Source organism: Ovis canadensis, chromosome 3 (genome assembly GCF_042477335.2).
Source record: "Ovis canadensis isolate MfBH-ARS-UI-01 breed Bighorn chromosome 3, ARS-UI_OviCan_v2, whole genome shotgun sequence".
NCBI lineage: Eukaryota > Metazoa > Chordata > Mammalia > Artiodactyla > Bovidae > Ovis > Ovis canadensis.
In genome coordinates, this window is record NC_091247.1 from 231,502,930 (window position 1) to 231,528,022 (window position 25,093).

General features: G+C 61.9%; 1 protein-coding gene across 6 annotated transcripts in view; it reads right to left on the reverse strand.

Annotated features, from left to right (window-relative positions):
* Positions 1 to 709: 709 nt before the first annotated feature.
* Positions 710 to 25,093, reverse strand: part of SBF1 (SET binding factor 1) — a 39,361-nt gene continuing 14,977 nt past the window's right edge. For 2 of the 6 annotated variants that reach the window (XM_069586204.1, XM_069586203.1), the window contains exons 2-40: positions 24,469 to 24,554; positions 23,971 to 24,108; positions 23,618 to 23,776; positions 23,423 to 23,533; positions 22,734 to 22,839; positions 22,465 to 22,597; positions 22,273 to 22,381; positions 22,056 to 22,169; positions 21,878 to 21,955; positions 21,648 to 21,761; positions 21,450 to 21,578; positions 21,270 to 21,368; positions 20,973 to 21,177; positions 20,781 to 20,893; positions 19,797 to 19,946; positions 19,435 to 19,503; positions 18,869 to 19,359; positions 18,616 to 18,788; positions 18,465 to 18,538; positions 18,197 to 18,392; positions 17,845 to 17,972; positions 17,113 to 17,291; positions 16,893 to 17,029; positions 16,579 to 16,786; positions 16,296 to 16,492; positions 16,056 to 16,193; positions 13,792 to 13,869; positions 13,358 to 13,530; positions 13,102 to 13,281; positions 12,542 to 12,643; positions 12,184 to 12,369; positions 11,988 to 12,114; positions 11,678 to 11,808; positions 11,377 to 11,607; positions 2,276 to 2,383; positions 1,974 to 2,185; positions 1,406 to 1,493; positions 1,204 to 1,335; positions 710 to 1,131 (exon numbers count right to left, since the gene is read on the reverse strand). In XM_069586204.1, coding sequence (XP_069442305.1) covers positions 1,033 to 1,131; positions 1,204 to 1,335; positions 1,406 to 1,493; positions 1,974 to 2,185; positions 2,276 to 2,383; positions 11,377 to 11,607; positions 11,678 to 11,808; positions 11,988 to 12,114; positions 12,184 to 12,369; positions 12,542 to 12,643; positions 13,102 to 13,281; positions 13,358 to 13,530; positions 13,792 to 13,869; positions 16,056 to 16,193; positions 16,296 to 16,492; positions 16,579 to 16,786; positions 16,893 to 17,029; positions 17,113 to 17,291; positions 17,845 to 17,972; positions 18,197 to 18,392; positions 18,465 to 18,538; positions 18,616 to 18,788; positions 18,869 to 19,359; positions 19,435 to 19,503; positions 19,797 to 19,946; positions 20,781 to 20,893; positions 20,973 to 21,177; positions 21,270 to 21,368; positions 21,450 to 21,578; positions 21,648 to 21,761; positions 21,878 to 21,955; positions 22,056 to 22,169; positions 22,273 to 22,381; positions 22,465 to 22,597; positions 22,734 to 22,839; positions 23,423 to 23,533; positions 23,618 to 23,776; positions 23,971 to 24,108; positions 24,469 to 24,554 — 5,681 coding nt within the window. In that variant the 3' untranslated portion in view covers positions 710 to 1,032. The remainder of the gene's footprint in view (positions 1,132 to 1,203; positions 1,336 to 1,405; positions 1,494 to 1,973; positions 2,186 to 2,275; positions 2,384 to 11,376; positions 11,608 to 11,677; positions 11,809 to 11,987; positions 12,115 to 12,183; positions 12,370 to 12,541; positions 12,644 to 13,101; positions 13,282 to 13,357; positions 13,531 to 13,791; positions 13,870 to 16,055; positions 16,194 to 16,295; positions 16,493 to 16,578; positions 16,787 to 16,892; positions 17,030 to 17,112; positions 17,292 to 17,844; positions 17,973 to 18,196; positions 18,393 to 18,464; positions 18,539 to 18,615; positions 18,789 to 18,868; positions 19,360 to 19,434; positions 19,504 to 19,796; positions 19,947 to 20,780; positions 20,894 to 20,972; positions 21,178 to 21,269; positions 21,369 to 21,449; positions 21,579 to 21,647; positions 21,762 to 21,877; positions 21,956 to 22,055; positions 22,170 to 22,272; positions 22,382 to 22,464; positions 22,598 to 22,733; positions 22,840 to 23,422; positions 23,534 to 23,617; positions 23,777 to 23,970; positions 24,109 to 24,468; positions 24,555 to 25,093) is intronic. The other 4 variants (XM_069586205.1, XM_069586209.1, XM_069586208.1 and 1 more) reach the window with 4 other exon arrangements.

Genomic DNA, 25,093 nt, shown 5'->3' on the forward strand with positions numbered 1-25,093 from the left:
GACCTTGTGTCTCGCGTGGTGTTCAGCGGCAGGCCCTCCACTGCCCCAGGCCCGTCTGAGTCAGTGCCAAGAGCAGCTCCGCCTGGAGTTGAGCGCTGGGCAGGGCCTCAGCCCGACGGCTGTCTCCGGGCCGGGAGCCCCCCTCCCACAGTGGGTGCCCCACTGTGCTGTGCTCTCCACCCAGGACCTCTCGGGGGCCCCTGGCCTCTGCAGTGCCACACCCCACCTCCCACCTGCTGCCGCCCTGCCACTGGTTGGCACCCATTGCAAGTGAGACCCAGTCCAGGTGACCCCCATTACAGCCCAGAATAGGGCAGTGGGGATGGTCAGGGCCAGATGGCAGGACTCATGGGAGTAAGAGACAGGCATTTGGATAGAGTTCCCAGCACAGATGCCGTCAGGGCACCATGCCCCGCCACCCTGCGTCTGCCCGAGCACCCCTGCCCTCTCGAACACCCACCCTCCTGGCGTCCCCCTGGCCCGGGTACTCTCATCTGGCCAGGGGCCAGGGAGCTGCACTGTCCTTGCCACCCCCCAGCCCTCTGGATGCAGGGCAGCTTCCTGGGGGGTCGCTGCTCTGTACCAGCCCCAGGGTTGCCTGAGGCCTGGTGGGGAGCAGACCCCAAACAAGGCCCTGACAATGCCCCCCATGATGCGGCCCGGGCTCAGGGTGGGGGGGTGGGGAAAGCAGGCGGAACAGACGCAGGCACGCGGTGTCGTTAGCTCTTTATAGACTCTCGTTCTAGGAAGAGGGCGCCTGGGGCCGGCCGGCCAGGGCCAGCGCACAGACGGGCGGGGGGGACTATTTACAGGCCCACCGCGAGGGCTGTACCGTGCTGCTCCCGGCGGGCACTCAGCCAGGCCTCCAGGGAGCTGGAGCTGGAGCTGGCGGGGCGGGGCGGGGCGGGGGGCTGTACACGCAGGGGGAGGGCCTCAATACTGTCAAGGGTGGGGGCTGTAAACATGGCCGGGGGGCCCTGCCCACCCCTAGTGGTCGGTAACTGGACGCAGGGCTGCGGGGCAGGGCCACGCTCAGGCGTCCGACAGGCAGCTCTGGATCTGGTCCACCCACTGCTGGGCCGACGGCACGTCCTGGGCACAGAAGTTGTAAACGCGACGCGTCGTCTTCACCTGCGGACACAGGACGCTGACTCTCGGCCCTCCCGGGGGCAGCTGCCCCACCCCACTCCCACCGCAGCTCACGTCAAAGAAAGCCTTCTCATCCACGGTCTTGGGGGCGCCCATGGCGGGCGTGCCTGGTGCCACAGCCTCCACCTCGGCCAGGTCGATGACACCCTTGCACTCCGTGTCAGCACGGTGGTCGTAGTAGCGCAGCTGCGGTGGGGGGGCAGGAGTCAGGGCGGGGCCCTCGAAGCCCCACCCCAGCGGGGCGCCCAGCACTCACCTGGTGCTTCGTCTTGTCCAGCACAAACCAGCGGGCCTTCCAGGGCTTCATGAAGGCACCTTTCTTGTACAGGGTGCCCTCGTAGGACCTGTGTCGGCAGCAGGACCGGCCAGACCACTTCAGGGCCTGGCCCTGGTGCCCTCTGCACCCCTGCCAGGGCCAGCAGCAAAGCCCAGGCACTCGCCCCCAAGCCAGCCTCAGCCCGGAGCCCTGGGCCCCGACGGGCTCGCGAGGGCCTTGCCAGGGCCTCAGGGCAACAACATCCCACGCACAGCAGGCCCCAACAACCGGGCAGGTTTCCGGTGACTGCGGCCAGCGGCGCCTGGGCCGAGAAAGGGGGTGCAGCCCGCGGGGCCCATGCCAACCGCAGCCGTCCCTTCCCTCTCTGGCTGAGGTCACCAGCTCCGTGTCCCAAAGGCTGAGCCCACCTGCTTCTTCCCAGCCCTGGTCAGCTCACGTGGAGGCCACCGGCAGGGCCTCCCCCACCAGTAAGTCCTGAGAAATCCCTGCGAGCCCCCCGAAGGCGCCCCCTGAAGCCCGCCGCGCCTGTTCGGGGGCGGCCGCAGACCTGTTCTCACTCTCCGCCGTCTGGAACTGGCTGTAGAGGGTGCTGGTGCTGCGGCGGGCTGCCTGCCGCGAGCTGGACACGGAAGAGCCGCTGCTCTGGTCACTGTCCAGGCTGAGGCTCAGCGTGGAGCCCACAGGGCCCTCCTGCAGGTACACACCCAGCGAGCGGCGGTGGTGGGGCACGCTGGACACCAGCAGGGAGCCGGGGGTGCCCTGCAGGCAGGAAGGGGCCCGGGTCAGGGGGGCCTCCCCGCCTCCTGGCTGCAGGCCTGCCCACCCGCCCCCCACACCCGCCCCGCTCACACGTCCGTCTGGCCGGCCCTCGAGGCGCTGGGCCGCCTTCACCCGATCCCAGGCGTCCTTCCAGCGCTCGGGGGGTCGGCCCAGCTCAGTCTCCAGTCGCTGCATCTCCTGCGGGGGGGAACCAGTGAAGTAAAAGGTTCTGCAGAAGGGGACACGTGAAGACAAGGATGAAGGCTGCAGAAAGGAGACGGAGAAAAGATGCACCGAGCGTGCGACTCATCCACGAGCCAGAGGCGCAAGGGCGCGGGGCTGGACAGAGCCCGCACGTGGAGAAACCCCGCACGTGGAGAGACGGCTGAAGAGAGACTCCAAACGTGTCGGCCAGGAAAAAAGCTGTCTTCAAAAGAGCAACAGGGCGCTGCCTGGCACACAGGCAGGAGGAGCTGAGCGGTTACGGGGCCATGCTGCAGCCTGAGGCCCAAGAGGGTCACACGGGAGCCCGAGCGGGCAGGGCAGAGGCGGGGGGGGGGGAGCAGGAGCTCGACCCTCTCCCCACAGACACCCCCCACCCCGAGCATCTCTAGCCAAGAGCAAGCGCCACATGTGCAGCAAGATCCTGCGAGGCCTGGCAGAGAGCAGCTACTCAAAAGCTGTGAGCTACATCTGGACGCTGGAGGCCACACCGTGTGGGGAGATGCAGAATCCACGGGGACACCCTGCTGATGGCACAGACCTTCTGCTGAAACCTGAAAAGACCATGTCCATGGAGCCTGGAGGAAAGGCTTCTCTACGAGGAGCAACCCCATGTCCAAGGAGTGGTGGCTGCGCAGGGGCTGAGAGGAGCTACTCCACATGCAAGGTCAGGAGGGGGCGGCCGTAAGGAGATACCCCTCGTCCAAGGTAAGAGAAACCCCAGTAAGATGGTAGGTGTTGCAAGAGGGCATCAGATGGCAGACTGAAACCACAATCGCAGACAACAAGCCAATCTCATCACACTAGAACCACAGCTTGTCTAACTCAGTGAAACTAAGCCATGCCGTGTGGGGCCACCCAAAATGGGCGGGCATGGTGGAGAGGGCTGACAGAATGTGGTCCACGGGGAGAAGGGAATGGCAGACCACTTCAGTATTCTTGCCTTGAGAACCCCATGAACAGTACGAAAAGGCAAAATGGTAGGATACTGAAAGAGGAACTCCCCAGGTCAGTAGGTGCCCAATATGCTACTGGAGATCAGAAAGAATGAAGGGATGGAACCCAAGCAAAAACGATACCCAGCTGTGGATGTGACTGATGATAGAAGCAAGGTCAGAGGCTGTAAAGAGCAATATTGCATAGGAACCTGGAATGTCAGGTCCATGAATTGAGGCAAATTGGAAGTGGTCAAACGAGATGGCAATGGTGAACATCGACATTCTAGGAATCAGCAAACTAAAATGGACTGGAATGGGTGAATTTAACCCAGATGACCATTATATCTACTACTGCGGGCAGGAATCCCTCAGAAGAAATGGAGTAGCCATCATGGTCAACAAAAGAGTCCGAAATGCAGTACTCGGATGCAATCTCAAAAACGACACATGATCTCTGTTCGTTTCCAAGGCAAACCATTAAATATCACGGTAATCCAAGTGTATGCCCCAACCAGTAACGCTGAAGAAGCTGAAGTTGAACGGTTCTATGAAAACCTACAAGACCTTTTAGAACTAACACCCAAAAAAGATGTCCTTTTCATTATAGGGGACTGGAATGCAAAAATAGGAAGTCAAGAAACACCTGGAGTAACAGGCAAATTTGGCCTTGGAATGCGGAATGAAGCAGGGCAAAGACTAATAGAGTTTTGCCAAGAAAACGCACTGGTCATAGCAAACACCCTTTTCCAACAACACAGGAGAAGACTCTACACATGGACATCACCAGATGGTCAACACCGAAATCAGACTGATTATATTCTCTGCAGCCAAAGATGGAGAAGCTCTATACAGTCAGCAAAAGCAAGACTGGGATCTGACTGTGGCTCAGATCATGAACTCCTTATTGCCAAATTCAGACTCAAATTGAAGAAAGTAGGGAAAACCACTAGACCATTCAGGTATGACCTAAATCAAATCCCTTATGATTATACAGTGGAAGTAAGAAATAGATTCATGGGATTAGATCTAATAGACAGAGTGACTGATGAACTATGGACTGAGGCTCGTAACATTGTACAGGAGACAGGGATCAAGACCATCCCCATGGGAAAGAAATGCAAAAAAGCAAAATGGCTGTCTGGGGAGGCCTTGCAAATAGCTGTGAAAAGAAGAGAAGCAAAAAGCAAAGGAGAAAAGGAAAGATATAAGCATCTGAATGCAGAGTTCCAAAGAATAGCAAGAAGAGATAAGAAAACCTCTTCAGCAATCAATGCAAAGAAATAGAGGAAAACAACAGAATGGGAAAGACTAGAGATCTCTGCAAGAAAATTAGAGATACCAAGGGAACATTTCAAGCAAAGATGGGCTCGATAAAGGACAGAAATGGTATGGACCTAACAGAAGCAGAAGATATTAAGAAGAGGTGGCAAGAATTCACAGAACTATACAAAAAAGATCTTCATGACCCAGATAATCACAATGGTGTGATCACTCACCTAGAGCCAGACACCCTGGAATGTGAAGTCAAGTGGGCCTTAGGAAGCATCACTACGAACAAAGCTAGTGGAGGTGATGGAATTCCAGTTGAGCTGTTTCAAATCCTGAAAGATGATGCTGTGAAAGTGCTGCACTAAATATGCCAGCAAATTTGGAAAACTCAGCAGTGGCCACAGGACTGGAAAAGGTCAGTTTTCATTCCAATCCCAAAGAAAGGCAATGCCAAAGAATGCTCAAACTACCACACAATTCCACTCATCTCACATGCTAGTAAAGTAATGCTCAAAATTCTCCAAGCCAGGCTTCAGCAATACATGAACCGTGAACTTCCAGATGTTCAAGCTGGTTTTAGAAAAGGCAGAGGAACCAGAGATCAAATTGCCAACATCTGCTGGATCATAGAAAAAGCAAGAGAATTCCAGAAAAACATCTATTTCTGCTTTATTGACTATGCCAAAGCCTTTGACTGTGTGGATCACAATAAACTGGAAAATTCCGAAAGAGATGGGAATACCAGACCACCTGACCTGCCTCTTGAGAAACCTGTATGCAGGTCAGGAAGCGACAGTTAGAACTGGACATGGAACAACAGACTGGTTCCAAATTGGAAAAGGAGTACATCAAGGCTGTATATTGTCACCCTGCTTATTTAACTTCTATGCAGAGTACATCATGAGAAACGCTGGACTGGAAGAAACACAAGCTGGAATCAAAATTGCCGGGAGAAATATCAATTATCTCAGATATGCAGATGACACCACCCTTATGGCAGAAAGTGAAGAGGAACTAAAAAGGCTCTTGTTGAAAGTGAAAGAGGAGAGTGAAAAAGTTGGCTTAAAGCTCAACATTCAGAAAACGAAGATCATGGCATCCGGTCCCGTCACTTCATGGGAAATAGACGGGGAAACAGTAGAAACAGTGTCAGACTTTATTTTTGGGGCTCCAAAATCACTGCAGATGGTGACTGCAGCTATGAAATTAAAAGACGCTTACTCCTTGGAAGGAAAGTTATGACCAACCTAGACAGCATATTAAAAAGCAGAGACATTACTTTGCCGACTAAGGTCCGTCTAGTCAAGCCTGTGGTCATGTATGGATGTGAGAGTTGGACTGTGAAGAAGGCTAAGCGCTGAAGAATGGATGCTTTTGAACTGTGGTGTTGGAGAAAACTCTTGAGAGTCCCTTGGATTGCAAGATCCAACCAGTCCATTCTGAAGGAGATCAACCCTGGGATTTCTTTGGAAGGAATGATGCTGAAGCTGAAACTCCAGTACTTTGGCCACCTCATGCGAAGAGTGGACTCACTGGAAGAGACTGTGATGCTGGGAGGGATTGGGGGCAGGAGGAGACGGGGACGACCGAGGATGAGATGGCAGGATCACATCACCAACTTGATGGATGTGAGTTTGAGTGAACTCCAGGAGTTGGTGATAGACAGGGAGGCCTGGCGTGCTGCGATTCATGGGGTCGCAAAGAGTCGGACACGAGTGAGCGACTGAATTGAACTGAATTGAACAGCTGCCTACCAAAGTGTAAGAACAGCCCCTGAAAAGACCAAGCTGACCCACAAGGTCACTAAATGCCAGCAGGAAGAAAACCCACGACCCTGAACGAAGACAGAGATATCTTGATCTTCAACAATGTCCAGCTCACAACAATTCTTAGGCAAGCCTGAAGGCAGGTAGAGAAGCAGCATCATCAGAGGAAGGTGGAACAGACCCGCAATAAACTGGATACTCAAGCAGCATACGAGAAGTTCAAGACAGTTAGAAGTACATTTACGATTTCAAGATGAACCCTACGGTTGAGAAGATGGGGAATCTCCAGAGAGAAAAAAACTATAAAGAAAATGGAAACTCTCGAGGTGGAAACTCTTAATATCTAAAATAAGAAATTCATTAAATAAGCTTCAGAGCATTCTAACCTTAAGGAGGAACAGGGCAGTGGACTCGTGAGCAGGGTGATATAAATCGCACAACACAATCTGCAGAGGAAAACCCACAGAGCCTTAACGACCTACGGGGCCAGAAAGTCCCTCCCAGAAGAAATGAGGGCAATAGAGGGTAAACTGTTTAAAGAAACAATGGTCTAAAATCCAGTAAATGTGATTAAAACCATCACCCCACTGCGTCTAAGATGCTTAAAGAGCTCTAAGCAGAACACACACAAAAGCCCACGTGATGGCCAGACTATGGACACTGGAGATGAAGAGAAGGGCTCCCCGGCGGCCGAGCGCAGAGAGAGCCGGCCACCCGCGCGGGGACGGCCCCAAGCCTGGCCCAGGAAGGGCCCACACGCGCCGGAGGGAGCAGGGCTGCGCCACCAGCACAGAGCCTGCCTGTGCGCCAGAGCCGCGCTCGGCAGCGAGGAAGGCCGCTGCCCTGCGAAGCCCGCACTCCGCAGCTAGAGGAAAGCACAGCAACAGCGGAGATCCAGGACAGCCCCATGGAGGCGAGTGAGATGGGCAGGAGGCCTGAGAGGTTGTCGGGGAAAAGGGTGACGTCACACACACTTTACAGGGGCGAGAGGGCGCGCCAGCACTCAGAAACAGCGCCAGCAGGAGAGCCTGGAATGACGCCTTTAAACTGCCAGGGCCAAAGCTGTGAGCCTAGAGTTCTGCATCCGAGGAAAACACCCTTTCAAGAGAGAAAGCACAGAGAGAGAGCAACGAAGGGAACAACGCCATCTGCCGCTGCACCAAAAAGAGCGAAACAGCCGGGAGTGCGCCTGCCCACGGAGGCCGGAGACCCCACGCAGAGCCGTGAGGCACCGAGGAGAGACGCCGCAGGTGCCAGTTCGCTGGGGAGGCGCAGCGCGCTCTGGGGCCGGGAGAAGCCGTCCTGTGAGCTCGCTGCTGACCGGGGCGCTGTCTCCAGAAATGACCACCTGTGGCCAGTGACTTTAGCATTGTGGCTGGGTGAACACTAATCTGCTCATTCACTGTGCAGGCTGTTACACTCAGCGGTTGCACACGACACGCCTGGAAAGCTGCCTAGTTCCCGAGCAGGGCTCTCGGCCCACTGTTCTGTAGCGTCCTCCAGTGCCATGAGTTTCCGTCTCACGTCCCATTTCAGAATCAATCTCTAAGGGTTTTTTTTGGCTTTCGTTGATCTAATGTTCACATCATCTGAACAGAATTATATTCTGAAGAACTACCACCTTCTGAAACATTAGTACATACATCACTTAGACGATCAAAGACGGTATCTGCATAAAATTCACTGACAAATTCCTCACTCAAAATTTCACAGAGCATCAGTTTTGAAAATTTCACGTTTATAATATACACAAGGTTGGGAGAAACAGAGCAAAATCTCAATGGCAGAACTTCCCTGGTGCCCAGTGGTTGAGAACCCACCTGCCAACGCAGGGGACACGGCTCGGCCCCTCGTCTGGGAAGACCCCACTTGCCGCAGCCGCAGAGCCACAAGCACCGGGCCTCAGGCTGCGCCTGCGGAAGCCTGTGCGCCTGGAGCCCCTGCTCCGCGCGGGAGCCGCAGCCACAGTGGGAAGCCTGCTCACCGCAAGGAGGAGCAGCGCCTACTCGCTGCAGCAAAGCTGTGCAGCCAAAAAATTAATCAAAAGATGAACCGAAGACCTAACAGACATTTTTCCAAAGACGACACGTATATGACCAATAGGCTCGTGAAAAGCTGCTCAATATCACTATTAACATTAGAAAAATGCAAATCAAAACTATAGCAAGGTACCACCTCACACCAGTCAGAAAGGCCATCATGAAAAATTCTACAACTAATAAATGTTGGCGAGGGTGTGGGGAAAAGGAAGCCCAGCTCCACTGACGGCAGGAGGGAAACTGGTGCAGCCGCTACGGACAACAGTATGGAGGCTCCTTAAAAACCTTCCAACAGAGCTGCCACGCGACCCTGCGATCCCACCCCCGGGCACACATCCAGAAAAGACAAAACCTCTAACTCGAAAAGACACATGCAGCCCAGTATTGACCCCAGCAGCATCTGCAATAGCCTACATGGAAACCCCGTAAGTGTCCATCAACAGATGAACGGATAGAGGCGTGGCACATATCCACGGTGGAATTCTACTCAGCCATGAAAAGCATGGGGTGACGCCACCCGCAGCAACATGGATGGACCCAGGGATGATCACTAACCAAAATCAGGTTAGAGAAAGAAAAATACCATCTGCTATCACATGTGGAATCTGAAAAATTATATAAGTGACCTTATTTACAAAACAGAAGCAGACTCGCAGACACAGGAAACAAACATGGTTACCGGAGGGGATGAGGAGAAGGGACGGATTAGGGGTCTGGGGTTGACATACACACTCTATCTGTATGAGACAGACAATCAACAAGGACCTGCACAGCACAGGGAACATATTCAGTATCCTGTGAAAGCCTAGAATGCAAAAGAATCTACTCTCTCTATGTAGACACACACACATATATACATACACATATATATGCTTTCCTGGTGGCTCAGACAGTAAAGAATCTGCCTGTAAGGCAGGAAACCCAGGTTCAATCCCTGGGTCGGGGAAATCCCCTGGACAAGGGAATGGCAACCCACTGCAGGATTCTTGCTTGGAGAATCCCACGGACAGAGAAGCCTGACAGGCTATACAGTCCATGGGGTTGCACAAAGTCAGACACGACTGAGCGACTGACACTCTCAAATACAGATACATCTAAATCACTCTTTTATACACCTGAAACACAACACTGTAAATTAATAGTGCTTCAAAAAAAAAGAAATGGTGAAAATAAAAAAATTTTAAAGGCACAATAAAGAGATTTTCAAGTGAAAAAGAAGTGCTGGGGGAGTTTACCCCTAGCAGATTTGATTTACAGGAAACATTAGAAGTTCCTCAGGGTCTTCCCTGGTGGTCCAGCGGTTAAGAACCTGCCTTGCAATGCAGGGGACACATGTTCAATTCCTGCTCGGGGAACCAAGATCCTACGTGCTGCAGGGCAACTGTGCCCCTGTGCCTCAAGTACTGAGCCCCTGCAGCCAAGTAAATAAAATACATACATAGTATTAAAGAGAGAAAAGTTCAGGCTGAAGAGAAATGACACAATGGCAGACCTACAAGGAAAAAATGAAACATACTGGGCACGGCAGACAGGCTAGCCCTTGTCTAATTCCTTCAAAACAAAGCTGCCACTTAAACATAATCCATGCTGAGTGCCGACATTCCAGGTGAAAGCAAAACGGGCGGCGACGGCAAATGGCAGGAGCGGGCGGTTCCGCAGGGGGTCAGGGTGTGGGTACAACTCAGCCCCAGACGACCTGTGACTGCAGTCACTGGCGACCACTGCAAGCACTGCAAAGGCACAGCTCAGAAGCCACACAGTGCTGGTAGCTGGAGTGATGATGCCCAACTATCTGGAAAAATAACAGAAGCAAGAAAAGAGCAAAGAAAGGACAGCAAGCTGCAAATCCGACTTCACGTCAGTGTGAAAGTGCAAGCGTTAGTTGCTCAGCTGTGTCCAACTCTGCGGTCCTCTGTCCGTGGGATTCTCCGGACAAGAACACTGGAGCGGACAGCGTCTCCTTCCCCAGGGGATCTTCCCGACTCAGGGATCAAACCTGGGTCTCCTGCACTGCAGGCGGATTCTTCACCCTCTGAGCCAGAAGAGCCCATCACACTTCAATGACTGAGTATAAATGCTTATGCCGGATTCACAGTGTTGTGTGGCAGAGGCTAACACAGCACTGTAATTATCCTCCAACTCTATTTTTAAAAAATGTTTAAATAAAGAGAAAAACTTGGACGTGAAGATACAAGTATAAATATACCAAAAAGTCCAATGAAAGACAGAAATGGGTAAAAAGAAGACCTAACCACGAGTACCAGGCGTTCCCCTTAACTGTAAAGACACAGAGCAGTCAGAAGGGAAGGCAGCAGACAGGACACGCCACACAGACGCTGGTCTAGGATGCCAACTCCAAGAGCGCAAGTAGCGTGGGGGGAGAGGACCGTCCGCTCTCTGAGCCTGTGAGCCCCCTTCATCCACAGAGCCAGGACCCAGGCTCCCCCAAACCCGGGGTGGCAGGCCGCCAGTGCTGGTTCCCGCCTGCTCACTCCTCACCATGGCCCGCTCTCCCCGCAGGAAGCAGTAGATATCCCCGAAGCCACCCAGCCAAGGGCGGGGCGAGGAGGCGCCGCCCACCGCACAGCCCCGTCTATTCCAGGGCGCACCGCCAGGTCTGGCAGACAGAGAACAAGAGCGGCCTCAAAGTCCACCCCAAGCTCCTCTGAAGAGACACCAGGCAGCTGGAACCCAGCAGAGCACCGCCCACACACAGGCGTGCACGGCCGGGAAGGAGAGCGCAGGGGTCTTCAGAGGACAGACAGGTTCTGCGAAAACCCCGCTTGCCCTTGGGTGACTCCAAACCTTCCTGAGACGGGGCTGGGGTGGGGGTGGGGGGGGTGGGGGTTGGTTCCCCACAGCCTCGGTCACCGCTGCCTGCAGACACCAGTCAGGGCGGGCACTGCAGGCCAGCGGGGGGAGCGGAGCCCACGCCCAGTCCCCGGGGCCACACGCACCTCCAGGAGCCGGGAGATGGCATCGGGCTGGGCTCTGGGCTGGCTGTCATAGCAGGGCCACACCACCCGGCGCCTGCTCTGGGGGGCACCCCCATCTGGCCGCTCTTCCTCCGGGGGCTCAGGGGGCCCCTGCGCCAGTTCCCAGTCGTACGGGGGGCCCTCGGCCAGCGTCTCCTCGGTGTAGAAGTCCCACACCTTCAGATTGGACACGTTGCTGTAGGGCCGCAGGACCTGGGGGCGGGCCTGGCGTGAGCACGGGGCGTGCAGGGGCCCAGCCCACCTCGCCTGGGGCCCGGCTCACCTCCGCGTCCTCCGGCGCGTACATGTAGTTGTAAAACACGGGCGTCCGCTTGCTCAGCCGCTCCACGTACTCCCACACCGAGCGGCAGGCCTGCGGGGCCCGGCGATCCCCCTTCTCCTCATAAAGCAGTCCTGTGGGCGGGTGGGTGGGGGGCAGCGCCGGACTGATGACCACGCCCCTCCTGCAGACCACGCCCCCACCCGCGGGCCACACCCTCCGCCAGGGCCGCCCCCACCACCTCCCGTACCCACCCGCCCTGCCCCTGTACCCACCCGCCCTGCCCCTGTACCCACCCGCCCTGCCCCTGTACCCAGCTCAATGCGTTCATAGTCGGAGTCCAGCAGGAAGGTCCGGAAGCGGCGAGACACGTGATGGTAGCCAAGGAACTTGAGGTAGAAAGGGCTGAACTCGAACTCCATGGGGAACTGCAGATGGATCTGTGTGCAATCTAGGGTCAGCGGAGAGCGGTCAGCATGCACAGCCCCCAGCCACGGCCGCCCACTCACCTGGTGCACACAGTCCAGGAACTGCAGGAAGACTGGAGTGAAGCCGCTGCTCTGCCCAGCTAGGGTGTGGGCGCCGCGGTGGCTGAAGCGATGGCCGAAGGACAGCCACTCCTTCTCCACCAGCAGACGAAAGCCCTCCAGGGTGCGGTAGAAGGGGTCCGACAGCAGCTGCACCAGGGACACCACCTGCCCGCCGCACCGAGGGTCAGCAGGGCCTGGGGGCCCCGCCCCCTGTGCACCTGTGCGGTGTCCCCGCCCTCTGCACACCTGCGTGATGTCCCCGCCCCCCTCCACGCACCTGCGTGGTGTCCCCGCCCCCTCCACGCACCTGCGTGGTGTCCCCGCCCCCTCCACGTACCTGCGTGGTAATGTCCCAGCCGTCCTCCAGGCTCACCAGGACGGAGGAGCCCGAGTCCAGGAGCTCCACCACCAGCACCGACACCTGCAGCAGCTTGTGGATCTGTGGGGACCCACACCCCTCAGCACCTCCCAGGCCCCCAGGCCCCACACATCCACAGAAGAGGTGGTTGTGCAGGCCGCCGCCGGAGGACAGCCTGTGCCGTGGGCGGGCTGGACAGGCCCAAAGGGCGCAGGGGTGCGTCCCTCCTCCCGCCCACCTCGTCAGCGCCTTCTGGGCCTGAAGAAGTGGCCCTCCCTGACACGCCCAGTCCCACCAGGACAGAGCAGAGGGCGCCCACACGGCCGGGCCCTGGCCTCCACCTCTGTTCACCTCCCACCACTGGGAAGCAGCCATGACCTCCTCCCAAAGCCAGTGAGCAAGTCCAGACCCCACCCACCTGTGGCCCTAGGTAACTGGGGGGCCGAGCACCCAGGCAGCCACTGGATAGTCCCTCCCCGTGGCTTCTGCACCCCCTCCCAGCGCCATCCCCCACAGCGGGGTCAGAGCAGGGGAGAGACCTGGATGAGCCACTCTGAGTCTTCCAGCGAGCGCAGGAAGGAGGCAGGACCAGGCTCGGTGGCAGGACAGCCCGGGACACAGGCCTTCAGCAGCTTCTTGAAGCTCGCCTTCACCTGCCGCGCCTCAAACACCTCAATGGGCACCAGCTCCCACTGCTGCAGGGGGTCTGGCCGCACGCCCTGCAGAAGGCCGGCCGTGGTAAGGCGGGCCCAGGCCTCCCGTCCCCTCCCGGCCCTGGGACCCCATCCCAGTCACCTTCAGCTGGGCTTTGTCTCCAATGATATAGAGGGCTGCACGCTGTGGCCGCAGAAAGCCTGGGTCAGCAGGGGCCCCGTTGGCCTGGGGGGGGCCCACGCCTGCTAGCCGGGACCCCACATCAGTGCTGAGCCCACCACTGCGCCCGCTGGCCCGGACGCTGCCCCATTTCCCTGCACAGAGAAACAAGGTGAGCGCCAGGCCAGGGCCAGGGCCACACTTACCTAGGGCTAGGTTCCCAGGAAGGGCAAGGGCGGGACTCAGGGCATCAGGCTGTTAGTGCCCAGGGCTGTGGGGAGGGCTGGGTCACACCAGGCTGCCAGGTGGGGCCGTTAGTGCCAGACAAGGGGACGTCAGTGCCCGTAGCCGCTCAGTCCCGTGGGGACCTTCGGGGCCAGGCGTGGGGGAGCCGGCCGGAGCGGCCAGTACAGTACCTCGGGGCGCAGTCCGTCTGGAGGCCGAGGCCGCCATGGGGTTGGACAGCGTGGTGACCCTGGCTCTGGGGCTGGGCACTGGGGGTACAGCAGAGAGAAGGCTCAGGCCTGGCCCCAGGCCTGGGGGGCACCCAGCGACGGGGAGACTGTGGCCTTAGGGGGCTGCGTGCAGGGCTGGGTTGCCCCAAAGCCCCCGAGAGCCAAGGGGAGCCAGAGACAGCGGGGGTCAGTACCAAGACCCTCTGGGCCCCCAGGGCGAACCAGGGGACAGAGGACCCAACGGTAGGCAGAGAGGGGAGGGGACAGGCCGGACACTGGGCCTCCTCTGCACCCTCAGCCCATGGACGCTGCCCGGGCTGCTCATGACGCAGCCGCCCAGCACTCCCTGCCAGGCACACAGCAGCAGGAGGTGACCACGAAGTGCGGCACAGAGAGGAGGCGGCCCCCAGCCTGGGACCTCCAAGGCTGGTTCAATCCAGGCCACGGGCAGGCTCAAGGCTCGTGGGCTAGACATGCAGGGAGCTGGCAGGACGAGGCTCTGCACTGGCCTCTGGGTTCCAAAGCCAGCACCAAGCTCCGCCTCTCCTGAGTGGGGTGCGGGCCACAGAAGGTGAGCATGAAGACAGCCTACCACACTGCAGATGGAAGCACCGTCACCCACAGCAAAGACACTGTGTCTTCGTGACAGTCTGAACCGGAACCCGGCACAGCTGAGGTAAGCTGAGCCCTGTCCACCCCAGGCAATGAGGGCATGGCCCCTGCCCGGAACTTGGGGGACACCAAGCAGCCACACCACAAGCACCATTAGGGAAAACTCAGGCACAGGGGACAAGATGCCCTGCGGAGGGGTGCCTGCTGCCTCACGGGCTGCTCAGAACCTCTGGAGGGGACAGAAGGCAAGACAGCACGACCGTAAAACGTACTGAAGGACGGAAAACTGAAAACTAGAAGTGACGTTCCCAGCAGAGAAGCGACGCGGGTAAGGTATGTGCCCCTTCAGAAGGGCGGATGCCAAGGCTGGTCCTCCCCAGGTTGGCATCCCCGCTAACCACGAGGACAGGGGAATGCCCGTTTCCATAGCCGACACAAGTCCTGTGCCTCAGGGTGGGGGCAGCTGACCGCAGGGCGGGCGGCAGACGCGGGTGGTGAGCTCGCAGGGCTCGAGAGTGGGCAGCCGGAAGAGTCAAGGAAGGTGCCTGGGCTTCTGGAAGGCTGGGCCCACAGGCGGTGCCAGCCCCCGAGCCCACTTGAGGACCCTAGCGCGTCTGGCAGCTAGAGCCACAGCAAAGGAAAGCGCAGACACGTCTGAGGGAGGGAGGGAATCAGGAAGGCCTGAGTGACGAGCGACCCCTGGTGTGACACCTGCACCAGCTAGGGTAAGTGGTGGGGGGTCTCACACAGAAGAGACCCCCGTGTGACCTCTGCCGACTGCACACACAACCGCCAGGACAGCTCCGGGTGCGCACAGGTCCTAGGTGGACCCTGTCACCTCATGTGCTAAGGAACAGGCGGAGGTCGGCTCCGGCCAGCATCTGGGCCATGGTCAGGCCAAGGGTGGGCAGCTTCTCAGACCTCGTGCCTCGAGCGGGCAGAGGAGCCCTCCAAGCACAGACCGAGAGGGCTCTGATCCCCAGGCCCCAAGCACAGAGAAGCAACAGGAGTTACATGGCAGCTGGGGGAGGCCCAGTGGGCCAAGAGAACAAACCAGAGGAGGCCAGAGCATTGTGAGGGCCCAGGAGGGGAGACGGGGGCAGGGAAGGAGGCGGCCGTCACAGGCCCTCAACGAGGGGGACCGGGACGGGGCTAGGGGAGGGTGAGCCCAATGCAGAGGTGACTGCCTCGGAGCGAGGCCCCCGGGCGAGGCTGCTCCTGCCAGCACAGCCTCCCCTGCCTGCCGGCCCCGGGGCCCTCACCGGCGTCTGTTTAGAGTCTCTCCCACTGCCAGGCACTCACGCGGGTCACCACCCCGACAGTGCTCCCACCCCAGGACACCAGACCCTGCGCACAGCATCACACGCTCTCCCGCACCACTGAGTACCTCCCGGGCCACCCGGCACCTGTACCCTGAGGGCGAACGGCAGGGCCCAGGATGGCCCCTGGTGCATGCCCTTGGCCTGCCGCCTCCTCTGCAATCCCCCGAAGGAGCGGTCAGAGCAGGGCCTCAGGACACTTACCTGGTCCCACTGCCCTGACACTGCCCCCTTACGGGCCTGCCCTCCATAAATGCCACCACTGCCCCCAAGTCCTCCCTTCCCAGCACTCACCATGGCTGCCCATGTGGGCGGAGGAGAAGCCGCTGAGCGTGTTGCGGCCGGATGCATCCGCGTATCGCGGCATGGAGCTGACTACGGCCTGCAGATACTTCTCCTGTTCCAGGCTGCTGGAGTCCGCCTGGGACTGGCCTGGCGGGGAGGCGTAGGTGGGGGCGGGGCCCTGGGGCGGGGCGAGAGGCAGGGCGAGGGTGCCGGGGCGGGGCGGGGCCATAGCAGGCGCAGGGCGCCTACCTGGAGAAGGCGCATTCTGGGCCTTGAAGAGACCTACGACACCCTTGCCGTGCAGGCCTCCAGAGCGCAGCAACACAGCCTTGGAGCGCCCGCTGCGCCAGCAGACCACCGGAAAGCGGTTCTGGCGGTAGCAGCGGGAGACGCGCTGCAGAGCGTTGTCCTGGACGCTCTGGGGCACGATCAACAGCCCGGGGTAGCTGCGAGGAGGCGGCGGCGGCGGGTGAGGGCGGCGGCAGCCACTGTGGACCCGCAGCCAGCGCCCCGGGGCCGCGCCAGGGCTCACCTGCGGCAGATGGCATACATGCGGTTCACCGGAGAGATCCGGAAGGGCTCAGACTTGGCTCGGCTCAGGCTGCTGCTCAGCGTGCCCAGCCCCAGGCGCTGGTAGTCCCGGCAGCACGCCCGCTCCACCAGGCTGCTCATGGTCATGCGGTCCGAGGGCTTCAGGGCTGACGATGGCGTCAGCGTGCTGGGCTCCAGCTCCTCCGAAACTGGGGCAGACCAGGCACACAGGGCTCGTCACTCACAAACCTCCCAGGTCCCCTACCCTCCACGGGAAGGCCTTCACCCAGACCGCCCAGGGCTCCCCACCCCCACCAGAGATCTCGTCCTCCTGGTCCTCCGGGGGCGGCTGGCCCCGGTGCTCCCAGCTGGGGGGGCTGTACTTCTTCCGCGTGACGTACTGCCGCCCGATCGTCTTCTTGGCGTTCTTCACCAGGTTCCGGGACAGGGTCCTGGGGGTGGGAGAGCCCGGCCACCACGGTGAGGTGAACAGGGGACACACACAGTGTGCCGGCCTTCGGGCCCAGCTCCCTACCTGAAGGAAGGTCCCTTGTCCTTGGTGGCACGGGGCGGCCGGCCGGGGGTGTGGGCAGAACCCAGGGTGAGTGCGAACGTGCCTCTGATGTCGGGGGGGTACCGCAGCTTGTGCAGCTGCTTGCGGAAGAGCTCAGCGCTGTCAGACCCCACCTCCTCATCAAATGCCATCTTCAGCAGCTGCGTCAGACGGGAGGGCCTCAGAAGCTGGACGGCCCATGGGCCTGAGCCCAGCCACCAAGGCAGACAGGCCTCCGGGACAGCCCACGCTGCATCACTGGAACGCGAGTGTTTTTAACAGGGTGGACGGGTGAGAGCCCTATGGCCAGATGGGCCCCGGAGAAGGTAGCTGGTCTACCATGGGACCATGAGAATCAGTCTCGCCTCTGCATCCAGAGACGGACACCCCTGAGGGAGCACCCCAAGGACACAGGGCTAACGGAGGGTCTGCTCCCCAAACCACACGCAGCTGCAGACAGACGACCCAATCTTTGTGTGCACCCCCTCCGCAGGGGTTTCAGTCGGGCGTGCTCACGTAGCACCCGTGACCTGGATCCTGGGGCCCAGCCTCACACACGAGACAGTGAGTCCCGACAACCAGCACTTGGCACGGGCAGGAGACCCCGCGCCGCGGCGCCACGGCCCCTGCACAGATCATGGCCGCAGAGGGCTCGGTGTCGGCGCCTCCGCCACCCGTGCGGACGGCACGAGGGGCCCGCAGACCCCTGCCCACCTGGAAGGTGCAGGAGCGCAGCTGCAGCCCGTCCTGCAGGAGCTGGTCCACAGGGGTCTGGACGCTGATGCGCTTCTCCTTGGTCAGCGCAGCCACCGGGAAGGAGCGGACCACCACCTGCTCCCCCACTTGGAACAGGCCGGGTGCAAAGTCAGAGGGAGGGGAGAGGGTCACAGAGCCTCAGGGGACCAGAGCTATGGGGCAGCCGGGGAGGGATAGACAACAGCCCGTCTCCACAGACCCCCCACCCCTGAGGCAGGAGAGGGAGGGGCCAAGAAAGTCCCGCTCGCCCGGGGACCTGGGAGCAGAGGGGAGGCAAGGGCAGGGTGGGCGCAGAGGCCCCGAGGCTCACCCAGGGGGTCGGTGGGCATCCCCGTGAAGATGACCCGGTATGTGGTGAGGAACACGGCGCCTTCGGCCGGCAGCAGCGCAGGGCCGCCTCCGGGCCCCCCCGCGCCCTCCTCTCGCCCGTCGGGCAACAGGTAGACACGAAGGCCGTCCAGCACGCACTCCTCTCCGGGCAGCAGGCGGGGCCGAAGCAGCTTGGGCTGTTTGGGGAGGGGAGCGGTGCCTCAGGACACGGCCGGGTCCTGGGCCCGGCCCCCGCGGCGCCCCCTCACCTTCTGGATGGGGGGCAGCCTCTTGCTCTCTCTGTGCACGGCCTCCAGGGTCTCAATGTGCATCTGGACGATGTCTGGGGGAGAGCGGCTCTCACACCAGGGCCTGGGCCCGCCCGCCCAAGGGGAGTGTCCCCAGGCCCAGGCCCCATACCTGGCACCATGACATGCAGCCCCTTGAGGTGGTCGCTGGTGACCCCACTCTCTGTGCAGACCTTGTCCACAAAGCGGTTGATGAAGCGGACCACAGCCCCGGCCACATCACAGGTCTCTGCGTCCTCGAAGCCGCTCTCCGTGTCATAGCTCTCCGCCACGCTGCCCGCCATGCTGGCCAGGGAGGGGCACAGTGGGCGCCGGCCCCAGCCTGAGGCTCACGCCGCCCGTTCCCGCCTCAGGCCAGGCCCCACCTGTTGGTGACAAGGCTGTTGCTGGCGCTCTCGAGCTCGCCCAGCCCCGGGCGCTCCCGAAGCAGGCGGCTCTTGCTGCTGTCCAGGGGCAGAAGCAGGTAGCTCATGCGGTTGGCGTAGTGGATGGCCTGGCTGAAGACGGTGCTCTCCTCCTTCTGCACCAACTCCTGCTGCTTCTCCCGGCTCAGCGTGGGCCACAGGCGCCTCTGCTCAGACGCCACGTCCAGGGCAGAGCGCTCGTCCTGCACGGGGGCCTCCCCTGCCTGCCGCAGGGCCACAGGTGAGCGAGAGCCAGGCCCACCCACCCCGCAGCCCAGGGAGCCCCCACACACCGAGAAGGAGTCTTGGTCCTCAGCAGCCTCCAGGTAAAGGGCCCGGATGTGGGTCTGCACGTCCCCGTAGAACATGGCCTCCCAGAACTGCGGCGTGCTCCAGACCACGTGCTCCTGCACGCAGCTGTAGGCAAACTGCGTCACCCCTGGGCTCAGCTTCTGCAGAGGCCAAGTGGGAGTCAGCGGGGGCAGCCGGAGCGGGCAGGGGAAGGCCCTGGCCACCCCAGCACTCACCCGGCAGAAGGCAGTGACCAGGGGCAGCAAGGCAGCTGCGATGCCGTGCTCATCCAGGGAGGTGCAGTCCTGCAGCGGCCAGGGGCGTCAGAACCCTGCCCAGCGCGCCCCCACCGGCACCACCGCCAAGAGCAGCGCCTCCCGCCGTCCCTGGATTGTCTGCACCCGTCCCCAGAGCTGCCAGGAGGCTGAGGGCAGGAGGCCTCTGCACGGGGGCCCTCCTAGGCCGCCCTCAGCAGCAGACCAGGGCCTCCCAGCTGCTGCGCTGACAGAAGAGGCCCCCCTGCAGGCTGGCTGGGGAAAGCCCCGCCCACCCCCGCCCTGCGGCATCCTCGCCAGCAGACTGCGGAGCCTGGCCTCACCTGCAGACAGCAGTTCATCATGCGGACCACAAAGTCGAACTGCTGGTGGTCCAGGACGGCCCGGCTCTGCTGCACGTGCAGGTGCAGCTCCTGGGCAAGGCAGCGGCGGGCCGCGCGCCCCTTCAGGGCCCGCAGCACAGCTGGGAGCAGCTGCGGACAGAACCACCGGGAGGAGGGCTCCAGCCTGTGGAGACCCCCACCGTGCCCTGCGGGTCTGCAGGGAGGCACAGGGAAGGCCCGGACCAGAGGTGGGGGCCAGAGCACAGGCTCTCCGCTCAGAGGAGGCTGGAAGCCACTCAGGTCCGGTCTGCACCAGCCTCGGCGCTTCACTGCCCCAAAGAGACTGACGCTCCAGTGTAGCCAGCCCTGCCCACACGCGGCTCACGACTCGGCCAGCGTGCCGAGGCACTCTGAGGGAGGCGACCCCCTGGCCGGCCAGGCCCTGTGTCCAGAACACACGTGCCAGCAGCCAGCTCAGCACCGCGGGCTCAGAAGGGCTACGCGCGGACCTCTGTTGCTACCATCCTCTCTGAAACGATCAGGAACCCAGTGAGGGGCTGGTGTGAGCACCAAGTGCCTCACGGACAACCACACAGCCACGACCCACGAGGCAGACTCAGCTGACTATCCTGAGGCTGGAAGCGCCAGTGGACGCCACAGGGTGGAACGGTGAGTGGCCTCCACCTTCTACAAGTCAGAACACACGAAACGCACAGACGCACGCATGTCTACACTACTTCCTGTCAGAGAGAGAGAACCACTGAAACCCTTAACATGCTCTGATGCCTGAACGCTGAAGGAAACCCCCCTGCAGGCCACGTCCAGCTGCTCTGAGCTGGAGGGAGGGGGACCCAGACCTGGCGTCCACCTGCCCTTCTCGCCTGCCTGGCTCCCGCCAGTGGCCCACGGGAGGAGGGCCAGGGCTCCTCTGGGAGCTGCCGCCCCGGCCCAGAGCAGCCACATGGAGCGCCCAGCACCCCTCACCTTCTTGGCCTCCAGCATCTTCCCCTCGAACACGTAGGAGATGCAGTTCCGGACCACCTCCAGCCGGCGCGCGCTGTTGCCGTGCAGCCCGCCACTCCGCTCCACGATGGCCGCTGGGGAGCAGACAACAGGCTCGCCTCTGGCCTCACACCAGCTCTCAGCCACACGCACGCTCCCCTCCCGGCTACGCACTCATGGGCGGCCCTGAGGGCACAGTGGTCCTCTTCTCAGCCTTCACAGCTGGGGGCGCGCCCTGCATCTTGGCGGCGGCCTGATCCACGATCCACTGCACCATGCCCTCGTCCAGCCGGGGGAAGGGCCGGGGTGCCCGCCGCAGGTGGCTGGCCTCGCCCGGCCGCTGCACCTTGTGCATAGCCACAGCTGGGTACGGGTTCTCCTGGGGGCACACAGGCAGGGTGGGCGAGCGGCCCGCCGGGGCAGCAAGATGGCCTTGCCAGACCAGCCCACGGCTCGTGTCGCCCGCCTTACGTTCTTGTAGAGCTGCTCGGCCAGTTCCTTGACGTGACGCAGAACTCGCTGGGGGTGGTTCTCGTCTGCCCGCATCCGAACGACTTCATGGGCCACCAGCTGGGTGCGGAGCAGAGTCAGGAGGGCTGGCTCAGGCAGGATGGGGTGGGGGGGCTCCTCCCGGCTGGGGTGGGGGCACACCTCATCAAACAGGTCCGTCGGGCGGTAGGGGACCCCGCGTTCTGACACGAAGCCTGCGAAGGCCATGCCCTCCAGCACCTTCATCAGGAAATCATCCTCCACCAGCCCGCGCTGACCCAGGAAAGCTGCCTGGGATGCATGAAGAAGTCAGCCCTCGGGCACCCCTCTCTGCCCACCCGCACCCTGCCCGGCACCCACCTTATGGAAGCGGATGACGGGCTCCGGGTGGATGCGGACCGTGTGCAGACACCAACGGTAGCCTTGCAGGAGCTGAGCAAAGAGCCGCAGGAAGACGGCGCGCAGCTCCTTGTCCTGGGGCACATGCGCGGCTGAGTGCCCGCCCCACCCTCCTGCCCGCCCCCACACCCCCGCCATGGTACCTCCTCCAGGACTCAGCAGCTGGGGCCCAGAGCTGCAGTGACGCCCACCTGCATCTTCAGGGAGGAAATGGACGTCGTAGGTGGAGGAAAGGCAAGATCAGCCAGCTCCAGCTCCGGATCCAGGACCTGCGGAGGCAGCAAGAACCAGGGCCGGCTGCACACCAGCCCCAGGCCCCGGGCCCCCCGCCCACCGCGTGGCCCCACCGCGGCCCCGCTTCCGCCTCACCATGCTCAGGATGCTGTGTGTCTGACTCTGCAGTGGCTCAGGCAGGGGAGGAATGTGTACACACTCAGGGACAGTCACTGTCCCGCCATCCAGATCAGCAACAATCACGTCCAGCTGTGCAGCAAAGGGACCGAGAGGTCAGGGGCCACGGGCCGCTCGGCAGGGCCCGGGGTCAGCCCGGCCCGGAGCAGCAAGGCAGGCCCCGAGCAGGCCTCACCAGCTCCTGGGCCTCTGCCTGGAAGGCGGCGTTGACTCCGATGATGAAGGGCGTGGGCGTGCTGAGCACCTCCAGGAGCTGTGCCGGCAGGATGGGCACGTAGGTGAAGCTGCAACAGGCCGGGGCTCAGTGCGGCCACCCCACGAGGGCTGGGGCGGGCAGAGGGGCCACGGGCGGCACTGAGGGAGGCACCTGTATCTGAGCGGGAACAGCAGCGCCAGGAGTCCCCGGCAGGCATCCGAGAGCCGCTGGTAGCTCCGCGACAGGAAGAGCACCTTGTGCTCGGTGAGCGCCGCGCAGAATAGGGACAGCACGTTGGTGATGCCTGAGGGGGACGCAGAACAGGGACAGCACGTTGGTGATGCCTACGGGGAGATGGGCTCAGGGGCCCGGCGTGCAGGGCAGCCTTGGCCCACTGGCCAGGCGGGCGGAGGGGGCACTGTGCGGGGGGCCAGGCTCACCCAGCTGGCGGAACAACAGGGCCACGCTGCAGCGGCTGATGGGCAGCGAGTCGCTGAGCGGGGTCTGAATGACCTGCCGGTCCCCAGCGCCCAAAGAGATGGTTCTCTGCAGAGAGAGGGGCCAGGGCTCAGCTGCTCCGACCAGACCTGCGTCAGCCCCGGGCTCCACAGCCTCAGGAGAGCCTGGGGGGCGGAGAGACCCCCAGGTGGGACTGGCAGGGATGGGCAGGGGCAAAGGCCAAGCCCGGCTTCTGCCGGCCCAAGGAGCGCTCCAGAGAAAACTTTGGGCCTCCGACCTGGGGTGAGGATGGGGCCTAAGTGAGCAGAAGAGACAAACAGTGCGTACCGCTCCATCCTCACCAGAGTCCAGCTGCACAGGACAGACGGGCAGAGAGACAGTTAGACACACCCACACGCGGGGACACAGACGGGGGCACCGACAACCAGAGACAGGCACACCCGCGGAGCGCGCGGGCAGAGCACACAGGTGCGGGTGCAGCCAGGCGTGAGCCGGGACACGCAGCAGGCAGGGCCCCGGGGGGCGGTGGCTGCCAGCGGCCCTGACACGGAGGGCGTCCAAGGCCTGGCGCTCCACCAGGCGGGACCCCGAGGGCCTCCAGGCCCCACCCCGTGGCCTCGGACACGACGTGGGCCTGAGGCTGCAGGCAACGGCCTGCCCCTCAACCCACCTGCGAGCCCCCGGCCAAGGGGATGACGCAGGTCAGCAGGTTCCCGACCACGTTCTCCAGGCCCACGTTCAGACCCTCTACGTGGATGGTGTAAATGAGGCCGAGGCTGTTCTGCAAGGATCACAGGCTGGGGATGACGGTCCAGCCAGTGAGAGCACCCCACGGCTGACCTGGGGAGCCAGCTGCCCGCCTCACCCTGAACACCTCCACGTGGTCCAGCCGTGACACCAACACCAGCGTCTTTGGAGCAAACAGCTGGCCGGGCGGGCCGGGCGTCGGAGCGGGCAGTGCCCCCGGGCCCCCCTCATCGGCCTCCTCATCCCGCTCGGCGCCATCCTGGGCGCACGGACCTTCCTGCGGACAGAAGCCGTCTGCCAGGGTCCGAGCACATCCCCGAGCCCGGTGGGGAGGGGGCAGGGGTCCAGGCGACGCAGACGGGCCCGGCAAGCTGGAGAGTGCCGCCTCTGTGGGGTGGGGGACCCGACACAGACAGGGAGAGACGTGCGGGGCGGGGCGTCCGCAGCCAGAGGGTGGCCTGGCGGGCTGACCTGTGTGGGCTCCACAGGCTCCCAGAAGGTCAGGCAGGCGCAGTAGTGCCGCTCGGAGTTGATGTCGGTGAGGACAGCGACGAAGAAGGTGGGCGGGTTCCGCTCAGGACACAGCTGCCACCCGCTGGGCTGGCAGAACTGGGAGAGAGGGCGGGCCACCTGTCAGCACCTGCTGCCCCCAGCCCTCAAGGGGCCGCAGGCCAGGCCCAGCACCAGGGGACAGTGGGCTCTGCCACCCAAGTGCCTTGCCTCCCGGAGCTCAGCACCCTGCCCACAGGGGGAGGGAAGAGCTTCTGGCCGCTCCGTAGGAGCAAGGACCCTGGGACGCGGGACAGGCCCCCATCGTGAGGCAGGGACGTGACAGGGACTCCCCACCCTCCAGGGCAGCGACGTCGCCCTGTGCCCAGCAGGGCCAGGCACTGTGGGGGCCCGCAGCGTCTGCCCCGCCACCTCGGCACCCCCAGCCCTCAGCCCCGCGCTCTGGGGCGCCCCACTCACCAGCTCGATGCCCTGAGGGAATGGGTTGTCCTCCCAGTCCTTCTCCGGGAAGCGCTGCAGGATCTGGCCCTGGCCTTCCCCACTCCCTGAGGACAAGAGCCGGGGTCAGGGCACCGCCCGAGCCCCACAACCCCACGCGACAGGAGCCTCGAGGGTCCAAGCGGAGCCGTCTCTCCCACCTGCCCTCACCTGGCAGCAGAGCAGCCCAGCTCCCAGACCTACGGTGTCCCTAAAGATGACTGTGTGAGGAGCCTGCAGCCCGGGGCCACCAGGGGCGTGGAGAGGAGCCCGGCTGTGGGTCGGGGTCTCCAAGAGCACCCGGGCCTCCCCACAGAGTAGAAACCAAGCCGACGGCCGCCAGGGGCAGGGCAGACGGACACAGGGAGGTTGGGACTGACGCCTGCACACCGCCAACAGAAACAGGTAGCCGCCGGGGCCTGCGGTCGCGCACAGCAAGCGGCCCCGCACAGCAAGCGGCCGCGCACAGCAAGCGGCCCCACGCAGCAAGCGGCCCCGCGCCCTGCAGTGACCCTCTCGAGCAGAGTCTGTGAAACTGCGGTAGTGTTACTGGCTCAGTTGCGTCGACTCCTTGCAACCCCAGGGGCCGTAGCCCCGCAGGCTCCTC